This window comes from Tenrec ecaudatus, chromosome X (assembly GCF_050624435.1).
Source record: "Tenrec ecaudatus isolate mTenEca1 chromosome X, mTenEca1.hap1, whole genome shotgun sequence".
Classification (NCBI taxonomy): Eukaryota; Metazoa; Chordata; class Mammalia; order Afrosoricida; family Tenrecidae; genus Tenrec; species Tenrec ecaudatus.
This window is the reverse complement of record NC_134548.1, coordinates 121,554,020-121,574,005: the sequence shown is the minus strand read 5'-3', so window position 1 is coordinate 121,574,005 and position 19,986 is coordinate 121,554,020. Positions and strand designations below refer to the sequence as shown.

General features: G+C 50.0%; 1 protein-coding gene across 1 annotated transcript in view; it reads right to left on the bottom strand.

Moving 5' to 3' along the window:
* Positions 1 to 19,986, bottom strand: part of COL4A6 (collagen type IV alpha 6 chain) — a 392,858-nt gene that overhangs the window by 3,754 nt on the left and 369,118 nt on the right. Inside the window, exons 28-43 of the mRNA XM_075538845.1 lie at positions 19,737 to 19,880; positions 19,202 to 19,318; positions 18,401 to 18,582; positions 14,779 to 14,842; positions 14,104 to 14,178; positions 13,370 to 13,477; positions 13,182 to 13,289; positions 12,609 to 12,680; positions 12,004 to 12,129; positions 7,987 to 8,103; positions 7,317 to 7,478; positions 7,050 to 7,148; positions 5,424 to 5,570; positions 4,699 to 4,815; positions 2,572 to 2,763; positions 1,215 to 1,501 (exon numbers count right to left, since the gene is read on the bottom strand). Coding sequence (XP_075394960.1) covers positions 1,215 to 1,501; positions 2,572 to 2,763; positions 4,699 to 4,815; positions 5,424 to 5,570; positions 7,050 to 7,148; positions 7,317 to 7,478; positions 7,987 to 8,103; positions 12,004 to 12,129; positions 12,609 to 12,680; positions 13,182 to 13,289; positions 13,370 to 13,477; positions 14,104 to 14,178; positions 14,779 to 14,842; positions 18,401 to 18,582; positions 19,202 to 19,318; positions 19,737 to 19,880 — 2,117 coding nt within the window. The remainder of the gene's footprint in view (positions 1 to 1,214; positions 1,502 to 2,571; positions 2,764 to 4,698; positions 4,816 to 5,423; positions 5,571 to 7,049; positions 7,149 to 7,316; positions 7,479 to 7,986; positions 8,104 to 12,003; positions 12,130 to 12,608; positions 12,681 to 13,181; positions 13,290 to 13,369; positions 13,478 to 14,103; positions 14,179 to 14,778; positions 14,843 to 18,400; positions 18,583 to 19,201; positions 19,319 to 19,736; positions 19,881 to 19,986) is intronic.

The window sequence follows — 19,986 nt, the reverse complement described above, 5'->3', positions numbered from 1 at the left end:
CGGCTTGTGGGCCATATAAGCCGCAAAATTGTCCAGCCCAGTTAACATCACACACTTCACTCAAGAGAAACAGTTCCAGCAGTCACATTAGGGGGCAAGGTAATGAACTGTTTGACCAGTGTGGTCCATGAATAATGTTATACACATCCAATTGGCCCTTGGCAGGAAAAAAGAAGGTCCATCACTTCGCGATTGTAAATGAATGCTCTGACAAAACTTCCACACTCTGTGGATCCTGCAATCTTTTCATGTTCCGACTTCTCTGGAGAAGAAAGAGGAGGCTTTCTACTCCCATACAGAGTTACAGTCCCAGCACCCCACAGGGGCACTTCTACCCTGTACTATAAGGTCTCTATGAGTTCGAATGGACTTCATGGCAGCAAGTTTGGTTTCCTTGTCTAAAGAGCCCCGGTGGGTTGTAGGTTGGGCTGCTACCTGTAAGGCCGGTGGTTCAAACCCACCAACCACTCTAAGGGACAAAGATGACACTGGCTGCTCTGGTACAGATTTACAGGCTCAGAAACCTATGAGTCAGCAGTGGGTATTGGTTTGTGTCTTCTCTTTCTGGTGGCTCCCTGTACCCCTTGCCTGTGGCAGACCTCCTTTGTGGGGGACCACGCCCTCCACACCCTGCACATGCCTCTCAATGTCTTGGCCCATACCAGTGCTCATATCTATTTCCTGACCCAATCCCAAGTTCCCACGCATTCTTGATAGGGCCTGATGTCTCCCTGGGCTTGCAGATGTTCAAAACTCTCTTAGCAAAGCAGCACCACATTCCTGCCCACAGCCTTCCCGCCACATGGAAAGGCAGTGAAAATTCCAACCAGAGCGTAGAAATACTGTGCTCCAGAGAGTGTTTGAGGCCCTGTGTGGGGGCAGCCTCTCCCTTGCTGTCGACCCAGACTTTTCTGTGTTGCCATCTTCTCTTGATAGAAGCAAGCATGGAGAGGATGCTAGGGTCTTTGACTACGACTCACAGAACCACTGGGTGCAAATTTCTTCCTCCCACCTAGGCCCACAATTTGCTGCCCTTCATGCTGAATTGGATACTTTGGTCTTCAGCCAAGTTCAGTTTCCTTCCATTCAAACTCCCTGCAGGTTATATTACGACTGCGATTTTGGATGAGCTTGGGATACCAATCTGATGGAACCTTCCAGAGTTTCCTGCCTGCCACCACCCCCACTGGGCTAGGAGGAGTGCCAGTCCTTACCATGAGGAAGGAGTACCCAATCCAGAGGCTGCGCCAACCCCGGGGGCACTGTGGGATGGTGACGTCCTGGCTGTGCACAGCAATGGCTTGCGAGGGTGCCTCACACACTGCGCAGCGGCTGATGTATTGCGGAATCTGGGTCTGGCCGACGGGCATCATGGGGATGGGGGCAGTGGTGGAGAGCCAGTAGGACTTGTCATTGCGCCTGGCATAGTGGCACACTTCATTGATGTTGCAGTAGATAAAAGGCATGGTGCTGAAGCGGGGCAGGCAGGAGCCGGCAAATCCTGGCAAGGAGAGAAGGTGGGCAGAGCAGATCAGGGCCTGGTGAGGAGCAGGGCTGGGATTCTCTCCAAGGACCCCTGTATAGTGGTTGAAGTTTACACCCAACCGCATCTACCAGGCCAGGGTACGCTTTCTTTACAATCCTGTAACACTGCCACATGTTGAAGTCAGCTGATCTTGTTCAAATCCTCCCCCAAACGGAAGTTGGATAATGAAGGGTATCATATATACTTGATTATATATATGTATATATATACACACACACACACACACACACACACACACACACACACACACACACCCTTAGAGGCAATCTATTAAATGGCAGTTTGATTAAGCAAATTAACTAGGGAGGTATCATTCCATTCCACATTTATATTTAATTATAATTTTTATTTACATAAATGCATTTAATTAAAATATAAAATTTTATTTAAATATTATATAAGTATATACAAGAATCTATTCATAGATATAATTTGCATAGATATTAATTTTCATATATTAGAATTTATACAAACACATTTGTATTTATATAGGAATATTCAGACAAATCTTTTTATTTTGCTCTATATTTACTTTTATAAATCAATGAACTGTGGGGTGGAATGATGCCGCTCTAATTAATCTGCTTCATCAAACCTCCATTTAACAGATTGTGTCTACGGGTCAGCACACCTGGAGACAATACAATTAGCTCTTAGGTAACCATCCAACCAGCATTGCCCGGAAGGCTCTCTTACTAGTGCTAACAGTTGCTAATATTTCATGGATGGGTAAGAAGTGCCAAACGTTGCTCTAAGGCTAAGCATTTTAAACCGGTGATTCATTGTAGACTCACACCACCCTATAGGATTTGTCTTGTTCTACCTAGGGGGAAGCTAGGATAACATGCCCAGAGCACACAGCTAGGAAGGTAGAGCCAGGATTTGAACCCTGATTTGCCAGAGCTTGAACCCAAATCAATGCATGACACAACAGTGGGCTCACTGAGGGGAAGGAGAGGAGAAAGGTAGATTGTTGGTCCCCATGGGGCAGGTGGCCATGGCTGGATGCCAGAACAGGAACCTACCCAGGTCCTGGTTGTGGGCTTTCTCCTGGCCCTCCACGAACAGCAGGCTGTAACCCACCCACAGCTGGCTCATCCCGAGGGGGCACAGGGGCACTTGATCCGACTGACTGTGCTTCACCAAGGTGTAGCCCACACTCACGCTCCGGCCATGTGCTCCAGGTCTCCCAAAGGGGCCCTGCTTCCCTGGAGCTCCTGAGAGGGAGAGAACACAGACGGGGGTAAATCTGAGGCTGCTAATAATATCAGTTCCTCTCTTTGTCTGCATGGGCAAGTTGAGGCTGTCCGTACCCATCAACATTTACAGTCTCGGAAACCATTAGGTCACCTTGAGTCGGAATCGACTCAATGTCAGTAGAGACTCACTTTGTGACCAGTAGTGCTCAAAGCACATTATGTACACGTATCATCTCACTCAATCCTCACAGCCATCCTGAGGTGGTTCTCTGACTGTCCCAGGTGTGGTGAGGAAACAGACTCAGTATTCTAACTGGTCAGTAACTGGTGGAGCTGGGTTTCTAACTCGAAAGCAGCAGGCTGCATGGTCCCTTTGAGCAAGTATGCTATCCCGCCTCCTCCCACCATGACCGGAGTGGGGAGAAGAGGTGGGGTGAGATACTTCTTAGATCCCGTCTTCCGCACCACGAGAGGGGACAGCTTGACTGCTCGATGTGGTTGAGTCCAGTTTTGACCCACAGCAACCCCATGTGACAGAGTCCAACTGCCCTGTGGGGTTTTCTACTCTGTACTCTTTTATTTTACTGGGGGCTCTTACAACTCTTATCACAATCCATACATATATCCATTGTGCCAAGCACATCTGTACATATGTTGCCATCATCATTTTCCAAACATTTTCTTTCTACTTGAGTCCTTGGTATCAGCTCCTCATTTTTCCTTCCCTCCCCCATGAAGTCTTGATAATTTATAATTTTTTTTCATGTCTTATACCGACTGCTGCTTTCCTTCACCTACTTCTCTGTAATCTTTACGGGAGCAGATTGTCAGGCCTTTGTGTGTGTGCATGAGAGAGATGGAAGGGAGGGGGAAGGAGGTGCAGAGAGAGAGAGAGAGAGAAGCTCTAGTGATACAGTAGTTACTAATTGGACTGCTAACTTCCAGGCTGGTGGTTCAAAGTCACCAGCTGTTCTATGGGGAAAAGGATGAGGCTGTCTGCTCCTGAAGAGATTTTCAGTCTTGGAAACACTAAGGAGTGGTTTTACTCTGTCCTGTAGAGTCACCATGAGTTGGAATCAGCTCAATGGCAGTGGGTGTGGTTTTCTTCCACAGAACTGGTGGGTGAATTTGTACCACCAGCCTTTCGGTTTCTAGCCGTGCACTTTCCTAGGGCAAAAACAACTGCCTGGGAACCAAACCAGAGAAAAACGCAGTTAAGATGCAAACAAAAGAACTCCGACTCATAACCACTCTATGAACTCACAATGACCCGAGCAGAATAGAACTGTGCTCCATAGGGTTTGCCTGGACTTTATTCTGAGGCACTGCTGGGTAGACTCATACTCCAACCTGTTGGTTAGTAGCCAAGTGCACTGACATTCCAAGTCCCAAACCAAACCCACGGAGTCAGTTCCAGCTGATAGCAACCTTATAGGACCCTGGAGAACTAACTGCCTTCCTTAGGTTTCCAAGACATTAAATCTTTAGGGGGTGTAGAACGTCTCATCGTTCTCCTGTGTAGCAGCTGGTGGGGCAGCAGCTCAGGGCTCTAACCAGGGCTCTTGAAATAGCAAAATCTCTCCTCTCCTGCCCATGGTAGACATTGCTAATCCATTACTCCATTTTCCCACTGAGCCTACTGGACTCTAGTTAGGACAACTGACTCGTCAGCCTGGATGTGTTTTATAGCAGTCACCCCCTTCCATCCATATCAGAATCCCCGAGGAGAAAAAGGGAGGTGCAGGGTAAGGGGCTGGAAGGCAGAGCTGCAAGGGATTCGGGGGCAGTCTTTGGTCTTCTAGAATGCCGGGTATCCTTTCACAGGATGTGCTGGGTTAGCCTCCCAGTGTCCAGCCCCATCACCTGATGTAATAAGTCTCAGCTTTGAGCTTTTGTTACTTCGAGCCCTCTGACGCAGAAGCCCCCTACCCGCTAGTGTTGACATCACCAAACCTTCAAATCCAGGAGGACCTTGCAGTCCAGGGACACCAGGATCACCAAGAACCCCAGGCGGGCCTGGAAACCCGCTGGGACCATCTTTGCCAGAGATGCCAGGTAAACCTTTGGCACCTAGAAGGAGAGAAGGCACAGAGAAGGGGACTCAATGTGGCTCCTATTTCAGAGGCCTTGAGTGTGATGGCCCTGACTCACCAGTAGAGGGCGAACGGGCTATTCAAATAAGGGCACAAAAGCAGCTGCTGGCTGAAGTCACCCTGTGCTGGTCCTTAGTTTTTCAAAACCTAAGCCACTCTGCACTTAGGACAGCACTCTGAACCTCTCACGTCACTCGTTTCTGCCATGTCATGCTTCAAGAAGCACCAAAAAATGCACAGGACTCAGAGACAACCAGTGTATTCCAGTCAGTGCAAAGCTAGGATGAGATGCCTCATTTCCTCTCCTGCAGTCCAGGGCCTTCCCACCATGCCTCAGAGTGCTCGTAACCTCTTCTACTCAGCAGCACGCAGAGAGGAACAGGAGGTCGGGAGTAGCTCCCCGGCTCTGCCCACAAATTCGCTCCAGTCAAGTGCAGCCACTGCTCTGCGGGCCCTGCTGGTCGGTCCCTCTTCTCTTCCCTAGAAGTTTGGGAGCCTCCTTCCTGGAGGAATGCTTGTTCAAGGCGGCCCCTTGGACCTGGGATGCCAAGCCTGAGAAGCCCCTATCTCTACTCTCCCCTTCACCTTGTTGGCCTATAGGGCCTTGCACTCCAGGGTCCCCCACAAAGCCAGAGATGCCATCGATGCCCGGTAGACCCAAAGATCCTGGAGGAGCTTGGACGGCTTCTGCGATTGGTGTTTGTCCAGGAGCACCTTGCGGCCCAGAAAAACCTGTGGGTAAGGAGGGGAAATGAAAATATCAGGCTAAGGCAGAGGGAGAGGCTGCAAGGTGTGTATGTGTGTGTTGTGCGCTTTCAAGAGCCTTCCTTTCTGCCCAGCACCCAGAAGCACTTCGTGTTAATCTCCACAGACTCCATATCTGCACAATGGTGCTCTCCACCCTCTCTATCCATCTAACTCCTGAGTGGATTGACAGCTCCCTGAGGGTAGGCACCGCTTTATCTTGTCCCCTCAGGGTTTAGCCCAGGGTCTGTTATGCGGCAGGCAGATGGGCAGTGTTTGCTATACATAAGGCAGGCCGAAACTCTGCTCAGGGCTGGGGCAGCTGGCTTGCTGACTTAATGGCCAAAAGGCATTGGTGAGGAGACAGCAGGGATGTGTCTGACCAACTGCAGAGGCACAGCTGGCCTCACCGCCTAGGCTCCCCACCCCTGCCAGCTGGCTTATGAAGAAAAGGCTGAAATGCCAGCTCACTTTCTAATTCCTTGAAAGGAATGTCAGCTCTGGGGACAGAGCAGTGGCTATGACAGACTCTAAGGCCATTTGTGGTCGAGTGATAAATAAGGGTGGAAAAGGCGTAATCTGACAGATTTCATCGTCTACCTGCCAGTAAGAAATACCATGAAAGAAACCAAGAACATGGCTATCTGTTGGGGGAGAGGGAAGCCAAAGAAGTAGGAGTTGGAAGAGCCTGCTTGGGGGTGGGGCGGGGCGGGGTGGGATCAGTACCTCTCCTCAGGAGTGCCTTTAAAGCATTAGCGGGAACTAGCTATTTGAAGAACCAAAAGTAGAATTGACATGTGCAAAGGCCTGGGGGCAACAGAGAGTTGAACCTTTTTGGCTAATCCAAAGGGGCCAGTATGTCGGAAGCACAGTGTGCGCCACAGGAAGAGGCCTGGCAGTGAAGGTTAAGAGGAAGGGACCGCAGAAGGCTTTGTGAACTCGGACATGGACGCCATGGAGCGCTGTGTCTGGTCTGTCTGAGTGGTGCTGGGGAGATGGGAAGGCCAGGTGGCATGGCGTTGCAGTGGCTCACATGAGATTTGATGGGAGCTTGAACCTAGGAAGTAGTGGTGGAGGCGATGTGGAGCGAGTGGAGGCAAGGCACATTTAGGGGGTACAACTGTCAGGACTTACTAATAAGTTGAATGGTGTGTGGGTATATGTAGATGGGTAATGAATAAAAGCTGGTGCGCCCTTTCTGGATTGAGCTAATAGGTGACTGGGGTTCTGCATGTGCATACCCCACTCCCACCCAAATGCAGATGGAACACAGAGAGGTGAGGTCGATGGCAGGCTGCATGGCCACAAGGTAGCAGTGGCCTTCAGTCTGGGGAGACCGTGGACTCCTTGGGGGGGGGGCTGGGGCTGGCTGCTTCAGGCATCAGATGAGGTGACTGCTGACAGAATCTTAATGCGAACATCTTGCCTTCGAGCTCAGAGCCAGCCCAGCACAGACTCCACACTTACCTCTTGGCCCGGCCTTCCCCTTCATTCCAGGAAGTCCAGGGTCTCCAGGTGGCCCAACTTTGCCTGGAGTGCCCATGACGCCGGGCTCCCCTCTCATGCCTGGCAAAGTCCAAAGGGAAGCGCGTCAGGACTGAGAGCAGGCAGGGAAGCAGAGGGGGCGGTGGGGTGGTGGTGTGAGGTAGGGAAGACCCACAGCAGTTTGCCATCCTCACAGGCCTTCAGGCAGGGGTCAGCTGTGACCATGGAGTGACCATCAAACAGCCATACCTTTCAGCCCCAGCTTGCCAGGGGGGCCCGAGAAACCTGGGCTTCCTTGGTCTCCCTTGAGCCCTGGAAGGCCAGTAATTCCTGGGAAACCAGAGTCTCCAGAGTCACCTTGATCCGAGGATGGACCGGGGGGACCTGAGGGTCCAGGGGGGCCTGGGCGGCCTAGGGAGAAAACCAGTGTGGGATGATGAGTGGGTGAGCAGAGGTAAAGGCCTTGGGACCAACAGGAAACCCAAGCCCAGAGTGCCTGTGGGGGTCTAGCACTCAGTCCTCCCAATCCCCTTTAGTACAATGCAGTCAGTCCCTATAGTCAGTCCCTGTGTCCCTGCTGGGGGAGTGATGTCATGTAGATTCAGTATGAAGGACCTGGCTGGACTGTATCCATGGCCTCCAAAGCTGCTGGCCAAAGGTCTAGGCCGTCTCTCTTTTGGGCTTCCTGTCTTAACCTCAAAGAGACCCTGCAGAGCAGAGGACAACTGTCCCTGGGGGTTTCTGAGGCTGGAACACTCTCCCAGAGCAGAGGATCTCCTTGTTCTCCCACGGAGCGGATAGGGGGTTCAAATCGGTGACCTTGTGCTTTGCAGTCCAGCAAGAGACCCACTAGACCACTGGGGCTATGGGTCAGGATTGATTCTGATGACACTGTGTTGGCTTTGGGTTTGATTTTTACCTCGCTCTCCATCTAGGCCAGGCCGCCCGGGGTCACCAGGCTGTCCTACTATGACTGAAGGCAAGGAAATGCCTGGGGCACCAGGGAGACCAGCAGGACCAGGGAGACCTGGGAAACCTGCAAAAGATAAACAAAAGTGGCTGGATGGGCTCTGGGTGTTCAGGAGAGGGAGAGAGGACCATATTCTGTCAGATACAAAGGGACATTCACACCAAGAGAACACAAGTCCTTAGGGAGGAGCCATACCAGAGATCATCACCAGAGGGCACATCCTCCCCTCACACCACCTTCCTTCCCTGAAGGAACAGACACAACTGACAATGGTTCAGAAACATCCCTCTGTCTGCCCAGCAGGAGCTACTTTTTATTAGACTAGAACTTGGAAAGGTTTTGCTCTCCAATATTTTCAGATGTAGCATATTTTCTCCAATTCAGAGAGGAAAGAAGGCCTGGTTACAGCACTTGGAATTTAGATATCCCCAAGTATTTTTTATACCTACTATCATCAAAACACATTTCATAAATTAGCCAGTTGTGTCAGTTTCTCCACAAAGGTAGTGATAGGGCCCAGGCCCCATTGGTCAGAATGGACACCAATCAGTGTGGAGCCCAGTGAGGGCCTTGTGTCTCCCAATACCTTCTAGGGCTAACGGCAACCTGGAAAACAATCTGTACGAGCTAATCCCACATATCAGTGAGATGAATGCTTTCTACAAAAGTTACCGATCAAACAAATTGCCCTGTTCAGAATTTACCACCTCCAGCCCCAATTTTTTTTTTTTGGCACAAGAGAATTGCCATTTATCAAAGTAGACACAAAATGCTTGTTTTGCTCAGGATTTTAACCTGACTTCAGATGTTGTCTGTTTGTGGAGGTATTTCTATTGCAAAATGTTCAAAATCAAACAAATGTATTCTACATTTGCACGTCAGGCTACATGGCAGAATTCATCAAAGTTTTCAACTCAGAAGCACCTCTTCCTGCAGTACTCACGTAGTAGGGAAGAAACACTTCTCTTGTCGGCATGCATTCGAGAAGATAATTGAATGAAGAAAAATGAATTCAAATGTATGGATATGCTGTTTTGATGGCTGAGATGCTTATTTTTGGTTGGTGACCAGAAAGTTTAAAAAGCATTGCTGCTGAGGTGTCGATTTTTAGTTTGTTTGTTGTGGCAGGAAAATTTGAAGAAAAAAAAAGCTTCACTTTTGAGCATATGTTCATCAAAAAAATACGTCCATGGAAGCTCGTGAAGGAAGAGAGTAGGTTGGTTAATTTTGGCGTTTTTAAACAAAATTCTTTAACCTATAGAGAAAAGCTGGAAAAGGTCTTATTTTGGGGGGGGGGAGTGAGACTCCCAAGTATTTAATTAAGAAAGAAAAGAAACAAAAACAACCAAAAATTCTAGTTGTAAAGCCACATGAACCTGTAAAGGATTTTGATTTTACATAAGTGTTAAAATCTGAAAAGACACGCATTTCTCCTATCATTTTATGCATATACATGTATACACATATACACATATATACATGTAAACTAACAGCAACAACCTGTTGCTTTTGAGCTGATTTTGACTCCAAGCAGCTCTTTAGGACAGAGGATTTCCAAGGCTATGAATAGTTACAGAAGCTCAGAGCGACTGGTGGGTTCAAGCCGTTGACCTATTGGTTAGTGGCCGATGCTTAGCCACTGTATGACCAGGGTTTATAGTATATAATACATAAAGAAGCTAATAATAAATGGGGTCTCTGAAACTTTAACCATTTACAGGAGGAGAGGGTCTCATCTTGCCCCTGCGAGAGTGGTTGGTGGTTTTGATCTGCTGATCTGTGGTTAGCAGCCCAATACAGAACCTATGCTACTTTGCAATTAGCAGTCCAATGTGTAATCACTACAGAACCAGCGCTTCCACCACTGAGTTAAGAAAACGAAGATAACATTACCTTTCACATTTCCCTATGTGCTCCTCAGAGCTAGCCTGTCTTCCTTTTCTCCCTCTCTGAGATTAATGAGTCCATTCAAACTATTGTTGGAGAGTCAATCCTGACTCGTGATGTGTGTGTGTCAGAGTAGAGCTTTGCTCCGTATGGTTCTCAATCTGCCATTTTTGGGTGGATTTGAACCACCAACCTGTGTGTGTCATGCAGAGATCCACTCAGAGGCACCGCCTCGGATTGGGTTGTGTGCATCATTCTCTCCTTGCCCCATTGGTTGACCGTGCCTACTCACATCCCTGAACAATAAGCGTATGTTGGGTGGTTTTGCTGATTTGTGAACATTTCAAGGGGAATCGTCTTCCCTGGCTTTCCCGGGACTTTCCTTGGCTGTCGCTCTAGCTGTTCGACACTTAGTTCCTGAAGTGTGTCCATCTTGATGTGTACTTTCTGACTGCCTGGGTAGTTGGGATCTCATACATCTGACAGTTAAAAAACAGAGGGAGCATTGAATTGTCAACCATTCCGAATGTAGATTTGAAAATGGGGGAAATGCTCTTGGTTCTCTATCTGTTCCTTTCTCCTCTGTCTCCTGGGGGAGAACCCAAAGGATAAGGCTCCTGCAAGCCTCGGATGCTGGCGCTCAGCAAAGGACAATGGGTCCAGACGTGGAGTTGACAAGCTGCAGGTCTGGAGCCCTGTGCGGCTCACTCGGTCTGGACATGCGGCTTGAAAGTCCAATTGAACCATCGAGAAGCATATTATTCAGAGAATGGTGATAGCATTAGTTTGTCGAATGATATTCATGCCTCTTGCATGATTTGGAAATTGTGAGGGTCAGGGTTGGCTCTTCCGTCTCAAGCGTTTGCTGACCCCTGGTCCAGACTACAGGAAGGAGGAAACAGAAACAGCAGATGCACTCGTACACCACGAATTAATGTTGGCCTCATAACATGGCATCATCACTATAAAATAATAGAATGGAATAATACTAGCGGGAAGTTCCTGGAAAATACAAATGTGTCATGTACCCACATACCTAAAGTCTGGTGGGCTCTCCGGCCCCGGCCTCGGAGGTTCATAGCGTTCGCAAACATGATTCACACAGATAGGCCTTTCCCAGGTGGCCGCACGACCTTCTCAAGCACCACTGTGTGCCTGGCCACGGGGTAAGGGCTGTGTTGTCAGTGACCTCACTGCTCCCTGGTTCCGCACAAGTCCTTGGAGGCAGGTTCTCCTCTGATGCCCATTGGACCGCACGGGGAAACGCAGGGGTCACTTGGCTAGTGGGAGGAGTAACTTCTGGGTCATTCCTTTTTTCGAAACCCTCTGGGTAAGTCTGAGGGAAAACTGGAGCTGGCCCTCAGCTTGTTCCACTACAGAGCTCCCCTTTGTAACCCTGCTGCTGCACCGAGCTCACTTCCTAGGCCACACTGCATAGGATAAGACTGGGTCTTCCGAAGGGTCCTGAGCAAAGGAACAGCATCCGAATGTGCTGCGATTATTGGAGAAGCCGAGGACTGGGGCTCACAAAAGGACCTGTGGCATCGCGGTGAGTCCGGTGGGGCCAGAGGTGAGGATGGGCATGGATTTCTAGCCAAGACTACTGGGAGTGTGTGCCAGGTGGCTGTCCTGGAAAGACATTGAGCATGTCTCCTTTTGGCTATGGGTTCCGTCCAGCCTTGTTCTTCCAAGGCCCAGGCCGGTGCCATCTGTACCAGACATTGAGAAGATGCTGGCAAACGTCTCAATATGCAAGCCCTGTTTCTCAACACAGTTAAGTCAGGCTTCTGGCCAAGAACGCATGAGAAAGGCTCACAGGTTACTAAGAGAGACACCTGAAGGTTAATGAGGAAGAGCGAGAGTGAATGTGGAGGCTAGAGAGGACTTGTTGAACTATTTCCCGACATCTCTTGCCGACCTAGGCACAGCCTACCCTCTTGTTCTTAAAGGTCAGTCTCAGTGTTCTGAGATGCCGGGAGTGGCAAAGGCACACACAACCCAACCCTGTGAGCCACGTGACCCGGCTGAGCCCAACTCTGGACTCCTCAGCTTCTGCAGACCTGACTTGGACTCCCTCACCTCGGCTCCCTTGTGGGCCTCTTGCCCCTGATTTTCCTGGGGTTCCAACGCCAACTCCCGAAGAACCTCGTTCCCCTTTGGGGCCAGGCAGGCCAGCAGCTCCAGGAACTCCGGTTCTACTGGGCCCTGGGAGGAGATGCAGAGGGAGAGGGACAGAACTCAGTGAAGGGGAGGCCCTTGTACCTAATTTACACAGACACCAGAGACTGATAACGGAAATAACATGTAGAGCAACGGTTCTCAACCTGTGGGTGGTGACCCATTTTTTTTGGGGGGGTGGCTAATGACCCTTTCACAGAGGTCATCCAATTCATAACAGTAGCAAAATAACAGTTATGAAGTAGCAACAAAAATAAGTTTATGGTTGGGGGGGTCACCACAACATGAGGAAATATATTAAAGGGTCGCGGCATTGGGAAGGTTGAGAACCACTGGGCAGGGCAATGTCCATCCTCCTTCCTGGTCACATCAAGGACCCACCCCCCAGTTGGGGACTGACAAGGAGCCCTACAGGTACAAGCAAATGTGATACATTTCAGTGGTGAACTCATAGATTCTGGGAGAGCCTAGCGGACCCTTCCTCCGTCCTTGGGGATTGTCCTTACCAGGCGTTCCATGGCCTCCCTTAGTGCCTGGAAGCCCATTTAATCCATGTAAGCCGGGCAGTCCGGGAAAGCCTGCGGAGAGAGGATGTCAGAAATGGTAGTCAAAAGGGGGGCAGCAAGAGGCAGCAACCCTGGGCTACTGTGGTGTTCTCAGTGTCCAGCCCCTAGTCTGTCCTGGGGCATCGCCTACCACCCTCAGGAGAACAGACCACCTATACCCTACCCTACCCCAACCCCCTCTAGATTTCTCAAGACGACTATCAGAGATTAACTCAGCTTCAAACGTAAGACACTACCAATTAGCTATGTCAAGAAGAATTTAGAGTAGCCAAGCAAAGCCCTCGAGTTACCAATTCTCCCCGACTGGTTCCAAAGTCTCACTTCCTGGGGCAAGAAGCAGTGAGCATCCAGCTAACTCTTCTCTCCATATTCGTCTACCCGCCTCTCCCATGCTGGCCCTCCTTCCTCCTCTTCCTCTCCCAGTCTCTCTCAATGCCTCCCATGGGGACAGCTGATCCTCAGCCAGTGTCTCACACTCCCCACCTCCCCCCTCATGCTCTCAAATACACCTGCCTTTAACTCCGACCATTCCAGGGTGTCCCAGGGGGCCAACTGCTCCTGGTTGACCAGGAGAACCTGGGGGCCCTGGGTGTCCTCTTGCTCCTACAATTCCAGGGGATCCTAAAAGTGAAATCAAGGTCCAAGATCAGAAGGGAAGCATGGCCTGAAGCTAATCGAAAAGTTAGCAGGTCAAATGATACCTGGGGAGCCAGGAAGGCCGATGTCTCCTGGCAGTCCATCTTTTCCATCTTCACCCTTAGTGCCTGGGAAACCCACATCACCGGGCAGGCCGTCTTTTCCTTTGATGCCTACACCAAGAAGAGTAATGAATTAGGACTCAGGTCACATCTTGGGGCATTAGCTGAGGAGAAGCTTGAAGGTGCTAGATTTGGGGATATTTGGGCCAATGAAGAACCACTGGAAAGACTTGTTCCCGAGCCCTGGTAGCATAGTAGGTTATGTGTTGGGCTGATAACTACAAGGTCAGTAGTTCGACACCACCAGCCATTCTACAGGAGAAAGGTGAGGCTTTCTATTCGAGTAAAGAGCGACAATCTAGGATACCCACAGGGGCATTTCTACTCTGTTCTATAGGGTTGCTATGAGTTGAAATCGACTTGGTGGTAATGAGTTTGTGTGAGAGGATGGGGGAACCCAATTGAAAAGTAAGTGAGCTCATTCTCTATGCCCCCAGAATCAGACGCAGGACCAGGCATCGTTTAGATAACTATCAACAAAATCAAGGGAGTGGATGCCTTCCCCCCCCACCCCGAAGGATGCCTTAATCTCCGTAAGAGCAGGCTGATTCGCTTAGGGAAACTGGGCTGTAGACACACACCAGGCAGGACTTGGTTGCAGAACTTGGGGTTACCCCACCCCCAATTCCTTCCATTCCTCATGCGAAGCACATGAGAGAAAAGTACAGCAGTCTTACCTTCAAAACCAGACTCTCCATGTTGTCCCTTGGGTCCTGGAAGCCCATGAATCGTATGTGTTGGACCTAGACTTCCTGGGAATATTGAGAAAGTATTCAGGAGAGCTCCTTCCACACCCCCAGAAAACGTGGAAATGCAAAACTGTTTTAGACTGGGTAGTCTGTCCAGAGGAAGTCTGCGGTAAAATTCTCGATGGAGTGACCAATCACCAGTGAGGAGCTGGGACTCTGCCAGGTGATGGGTGTGGCGTGACCTGTAGCTTATCCTCAGGATGTGCTGACAAGATGAGAGGAGGTGCGCGAAAACATCAGAATGGGACAGTGATGGCAATAAGGGTGAGGCATTTTCCTGCTAGTTTCAGTGGGAGGGGGGAACAAAAAAATTTCTCTAGATCCCAGCTTCCTCTCTGCTGCTGAGTGAGACTGGAAGGCAGCTGGGTCAAATCACACAATGAAACACCAGCCTTTTCCTGAACTGAAGGGAGGGGCTGGGGCAGATGGGAGAGTGCCTTTGATACCATTGCTTTTTAAAAGGGCTGGAAGTTTGGCCCAAAGGGGAAATGCAAATGCATTCACTTTCCCCTAAGCACAGAATCTCTCTCTTCCCCCAAGAGAGCCCTGGGCCTGCTAGAAGTCCACCTTGCTCTACCCGTTACAATAGAAAATACACCTTACCTTTAGTACCTGGAAGTCCACCTGCTCCAGGAAGCCCGGGCACTCCCTTAAGACCTTGTTGACCCTTCAAAACAATGATGTGCGCATCGTCATCATTTCTGTCCACAGCTCAGGGTTGGCCACCTTCCTGCTTACCCTCCCACTCCCAGGGCCACTGCTTGAGCGGTGTGTTCTCAGGCACTCAGTGGTGATGGGTACACTGCCTTGTAAACAGGTGGTTTCAAACTACTGACCTTGGAGTTAGTAACCCAATGAGTAACCCCTATGCCACCAAGGCAATGAGCAGAGGGACGAACTTGCGAGGCATTTGCTGTGCTCTTCAAACAGTCGGCTACTACTTCCTATGCCAAAGCTTTGGAGCCATTCATTAAGCACGGAAATAAATGTTCCTCCACCTTACAGGGTGTGGCAGTTACATAATCTGGTGTCAATTTGGGATTTGAGAGGATTCAGAGTGAAGGGGTGGAGTCTAATCTGTCCAGCAGGTCATAGCCAATGAGGCCTTTGTGTGGGCATGGCCTTCTGAGGATTCTGAGAACTTCAGTATTTCCTCCTTGGAGGTGGGAGACAGACTATCTCTCGGCTGACTCCCTTGGAGATGCTCTACTGACAAGGTTGACTCCCTGTGAGACATCCCTGAAGAGAAGCCACATGGACCTACCCTGATGCAGCCCTGGGCACTGCAGAAGCCACGTGGAGACCCTTGCCAGTGCTGAGATGCTTACAATGCCACCGGATCCAAAGACTTTCTACCCAATGACCTGTGATCATCCTGCATTTGGCGTCATTGCATGTGTTTCGTGAGTCTGAAGAGGACTTTATAGATTGGTATCCGACATATTGGCTAATATCGGACTTATGGGCTTGGACTAGACTTGGTTGGGATGCTTTCTTAATGTACAATTGCCCTTTATATAAAACTCTCTTATACACACGTCTATGCATTTGTTTCTCTTGTCTACCCAAACTAACACACAGAGCTAGTCATCCACTGCTGGTTCTGCTAGGAGTGCAGACTCTTTCTTACACCAGGCAGCAGGTGGGATGTGTGCTGCAGTCTGAACAGAGGGTCGTTACTCTTTTCACACAAGGAGCTGCCTCCAAGTCTGGGAAGGGCGCATATCTGCTCGTCCTTCTGCGCAAATCTCCTCCTCGGGTTGGTTTGGACTCATTTGGAGAGGTGCCCAGGACAGAGAAATGACACGGACCACCATGGGCTAGCAGAGTTTGAGCTCTGGGCTCTGGCTGCTCTCCCCAGACCACTGGTGCACCATCGAGGCCCAGAGTCCCCTGCTTCCTTCCAGGTGTTTGCTTGCACACAACCAGATAACTCCTAATTCTGAATCATTGTTATGTGCTGGGACCCCTCCTAGAATGCCACCCTCCCCCGTCTTCCCTCCTCCCAGTGTGTGATCCGTAGGACCACCTACTTTAGAACTTCCTTTGGCCATTGTTTCAGAGTGTGTGTGTGTGTGTGTGTGTGTGTGTCTTTCCACCAGATGGACTAGGATTTGCTGAAGGGCAAGGACTTTGTCTGCAGGGCCTGTGCAGGTGTTCTATCAGGGCTGAGACACCTTTTCTCTGCCAAGGGCCACTTGGATCTTCATAACATTTGCAGGCCAGACACAATTAGTACTGGAAAACTAGCCTGCTATCTTTGGTTGAACACTTCAGTAATGTACCCCACATGTGAGGCTAGAATTGCTTCTTTTTGGTGAGAGGGGCGATGTTAGCTGGCATTGAGGATGTTGTGTGTCTTGTGCAGACCATAATGGAGCCCTAGTGGTATAGTGGATTATGCATTGGGTTGCTAACCACAATATTCAGCACTTTATATGAATTATCTCACTGAATCCCCCAGACTGTGTGAAGGCAGTTTGGCTGTCATTCCTGATTGTGACAGGTGAGCAATGTGCATCCTGCCTTTGAAGAACTCAGAGAAATAAGACTTCTCATGGAGCTTGGGTAGAAGGAAGGTAAAAGGAAACAGAGGAAAGATCTAGGAAGCAAAGCTATGAATAGAGGTATAAGCATAGGTGTGTACATATGTAAATACATAGTTCATAAAAATAGAGGGATTGACCTAGGTACGTGTGTATGTGTGTGTGTGTGTGTGTGTATACACTGAGGTGTGTGTGTGTGTGTGTGTGTGTGTATACACTGAGGTAGTGGATGGACTTCGGGCCTCTTGAGGGAGGGCAAGACACAAGAACCCTTTGTTCCAACAACCTGGCATTCTGTGATGCTCACCCTCCCAGCATAATCGCTGAAAACAAAATGGGTGCACAAGCAAATATGGTGAAGAAAGCAGATGGTACCCAGCTATCAAAAGATATAACATCTGGGGTCTTAAAGGGTTGAAGTTAAACAAGCAGCCATCTAGCAGAGAAGCAACAAGCCCACATGGAAGAAGCTCACCAGCCTGTGCGATTATGAGGTTTTGATGGGATCGGGTAAGAGGCATCAAAGACACCACAAACAAACAAAAATAAAACCACATTGTTGAGAATTAGGAGAGTTGGAGCAGAGACCCCAAAGCCGTCTGTAGGCAATGGGGTATCCCCTCACCGAAGAGTCACAAGGAAGAGATGAGTCAATCAGGGTGCAGGTTAGCACTGATAAAGCATGCAGTGTGCTTTTGGCTCCTTGAGGCTTCCCGACCCCCCACTATCATGGCACCAGTCCTGTCTTTCACTGAGGGCTAGACCGAAGGAGCATGTGCACTGGTACAGATAAGAGCTCATGACACACGGAATCCAGGGACAGGAATGGGAGTAATGATACCAGGATAGTAGGGAGAAGGTGGGGAAAGGAAGGGAGGATCACAATAATGGACACATAACCACCCCCACACCCCACCCCCAGGGATGATCAACAGAAACCATGGGGGAAGGGAGACAGCCTCGGTGTAAGATATAAAAATAATAATAATTTATAATTTATCAAGGGGTCATGGGAAGGGGGAGGGGAAAAACAGAAGCTGATACCAAGGGCTCAAAAGAAAGTAAATGTTTAGAAAATAATGATGGCAACATATGTACAAATATGCTTGATGCAATCGATATATGGATTGCTATAAGAACTGTAGGAGTTCCGAATAAAATGATCTTTTAATTAAAAAAAAAAAGACCTAACACAAAAACAAGCAAAAAACCTTATCCAAACAAACAGAAATTTGTACTGGATTCTTATAATGTGCCAGACTCCATGTGGGATGTTGGCAATGGCATACAGGCAGGGAAGCCTGTGAGGGCTTCCTTATTCTCCAAGCCAACAGATTTTGCTGAGGACACCACACTGACATGGACCACACTCAGAGGGGTGCGGGCTGTGAGAAGTATTGAGGAGCTGGGGCCTGGGGGATGGCAGGGAGGAGGGAGCTTCAGAAGAGGGAGGAAGCCCTGCCTGTGGGGGAGTCAGCATGGACAAAGGCACTGAGAGCGGAGGCGCCAGGAAGGGTGAGAAGACTGAGCAGGCTCCAGGAGAGGGAGTTGTCTGAGGAAATCTTGGGGGACTGGGACTGCAAAGGGGGTTACTGTCAGAAAGGTGGAAACCATGAGCATTTCTTCCTGTGATGGGAGGCGCCGCCTTGGTGGGCAGCTAATGGACTTGGCACACTTACAGCCTCTCCAGGCATTCCCGGGAAGCCTGTGATTCCCGTGGCCCCCTTCAAGCCAGGCAAGCCCCGTAGTCCTTGGGGGCCAGGAGGGCCTGACCTCCCCATAAGTCCTTTGATAGCACTGGGGAATCCACTGACTCCGGGGAGGCCTGGTGGCCCAGAGAGGCCACGCTCTCCTTTGTCCCCTAGGAAAGAAGTAAAAGGGTTTAGAAATAGACTATTGAACACAAAGCCCAAAGACTGCCTTCAGACTCACAGCAGCCCAATAGAGGGGTTCTGAGGCTGCAAATCTTTGCAGAAGCGGCAAGTCTCGTCTTTCTCCTGAGCTGCGGAGCTGTGGCTGCTGGGTTCCCTGGCAGGGAGCTGCCCAACACGGAAGGCACGATCAGTGAGAACACCTGCTCACCAAGGTGCAGGGGCCTGGACTCAGAGGCACAGCACCAGCTTGGGAGCAGGTGGCGGTGGGGTGAGTGGGAGAAGTGCCTTTAGTGTCCCAGGTAGATAGGGCACCGCTCCAGCAACCCACCTCCAGCAATGGGAAAGCTGGCCAATGTTCACATCCCATTCACTACCTGCCAGGCTCCTCTGGGAATGCCACAGCAGGTGGGGGCAAAAACTCAGTTCCACAGCAAGCCTGCCCAATGGAAGACCCCAAGTCCAGGCACCCCTCCAACCTCCTTGTACCCCCTTCTATCATCTACTGCTACTCTTGAGGGGCCTTGAAATGGAGGATTTGTCTCAGGAAGGAAGGCAAGTTTAGTCAGACAGACTTTCCAGAGTACTGTGTATTCCCCATCCTGGTACCTCTGGGGCCAGGAAATCCACTTGATCCAGTCGCTCCCAGGGCACCTTTGTCTCCTTTTAACAAAAGGTTAAGCATGGGAACTCCTAGGCTGGGTCCTCCTGGATCACCTCTGTCTCCTGCAGGGATGGAGATCAGATGAACAGGGTGAGAGAGAGCTTAGGTGTGGGGGTGGGCATGCGCTGACCTGCCCGGCTAGTTCTTCCCAGGCTTCCTTCTGGGCCCTGCACACTCTCTCCCACTCCCCTTCTCCCAGCGGTGCATTGCTCTGCGTGCCCATCCAGGATTCCAAACTCTCCTCCCATGGCCATATGGAAATGTATAGATAGCACCTCTACTGGGTCTTTGGGTGTCAAAGGACCCAATTTAGAAGTCAAAAGACAACCTCCCCCACCCCACCCACCCAAGAAAGAAAGATGAAGGTCTCCTCGTCTAGCACAAAGTGGGTTGAAGCCACTGGAAGGATCAAGGCCATAAACCAACTGTACCTTTGGAAGGGGGGAGGGTAGCTGTTCCAAAGTCAAATCCCCAGCTCACCTTTTTCACCAGGGTTGCCCACAGACCCGGATGCTCCGATTCTTCCTGTTGACCCAGGGGCTCCCTTCAGTCCACTGGCACCAGGAATACCTGGGAGGCCCGGTATTCCTGGAAAACCTATCAGGCCACTGGACCCCTTTTCACCTATTGGGAACCAGGAACTTGCATTAGGAGCCCTAGTTTCTGCCCCAGGGTACTATGAGGGCAAGTTGCACAGGTGGTTTCCCAGAATCCCCAGGCCCGTGCTCTT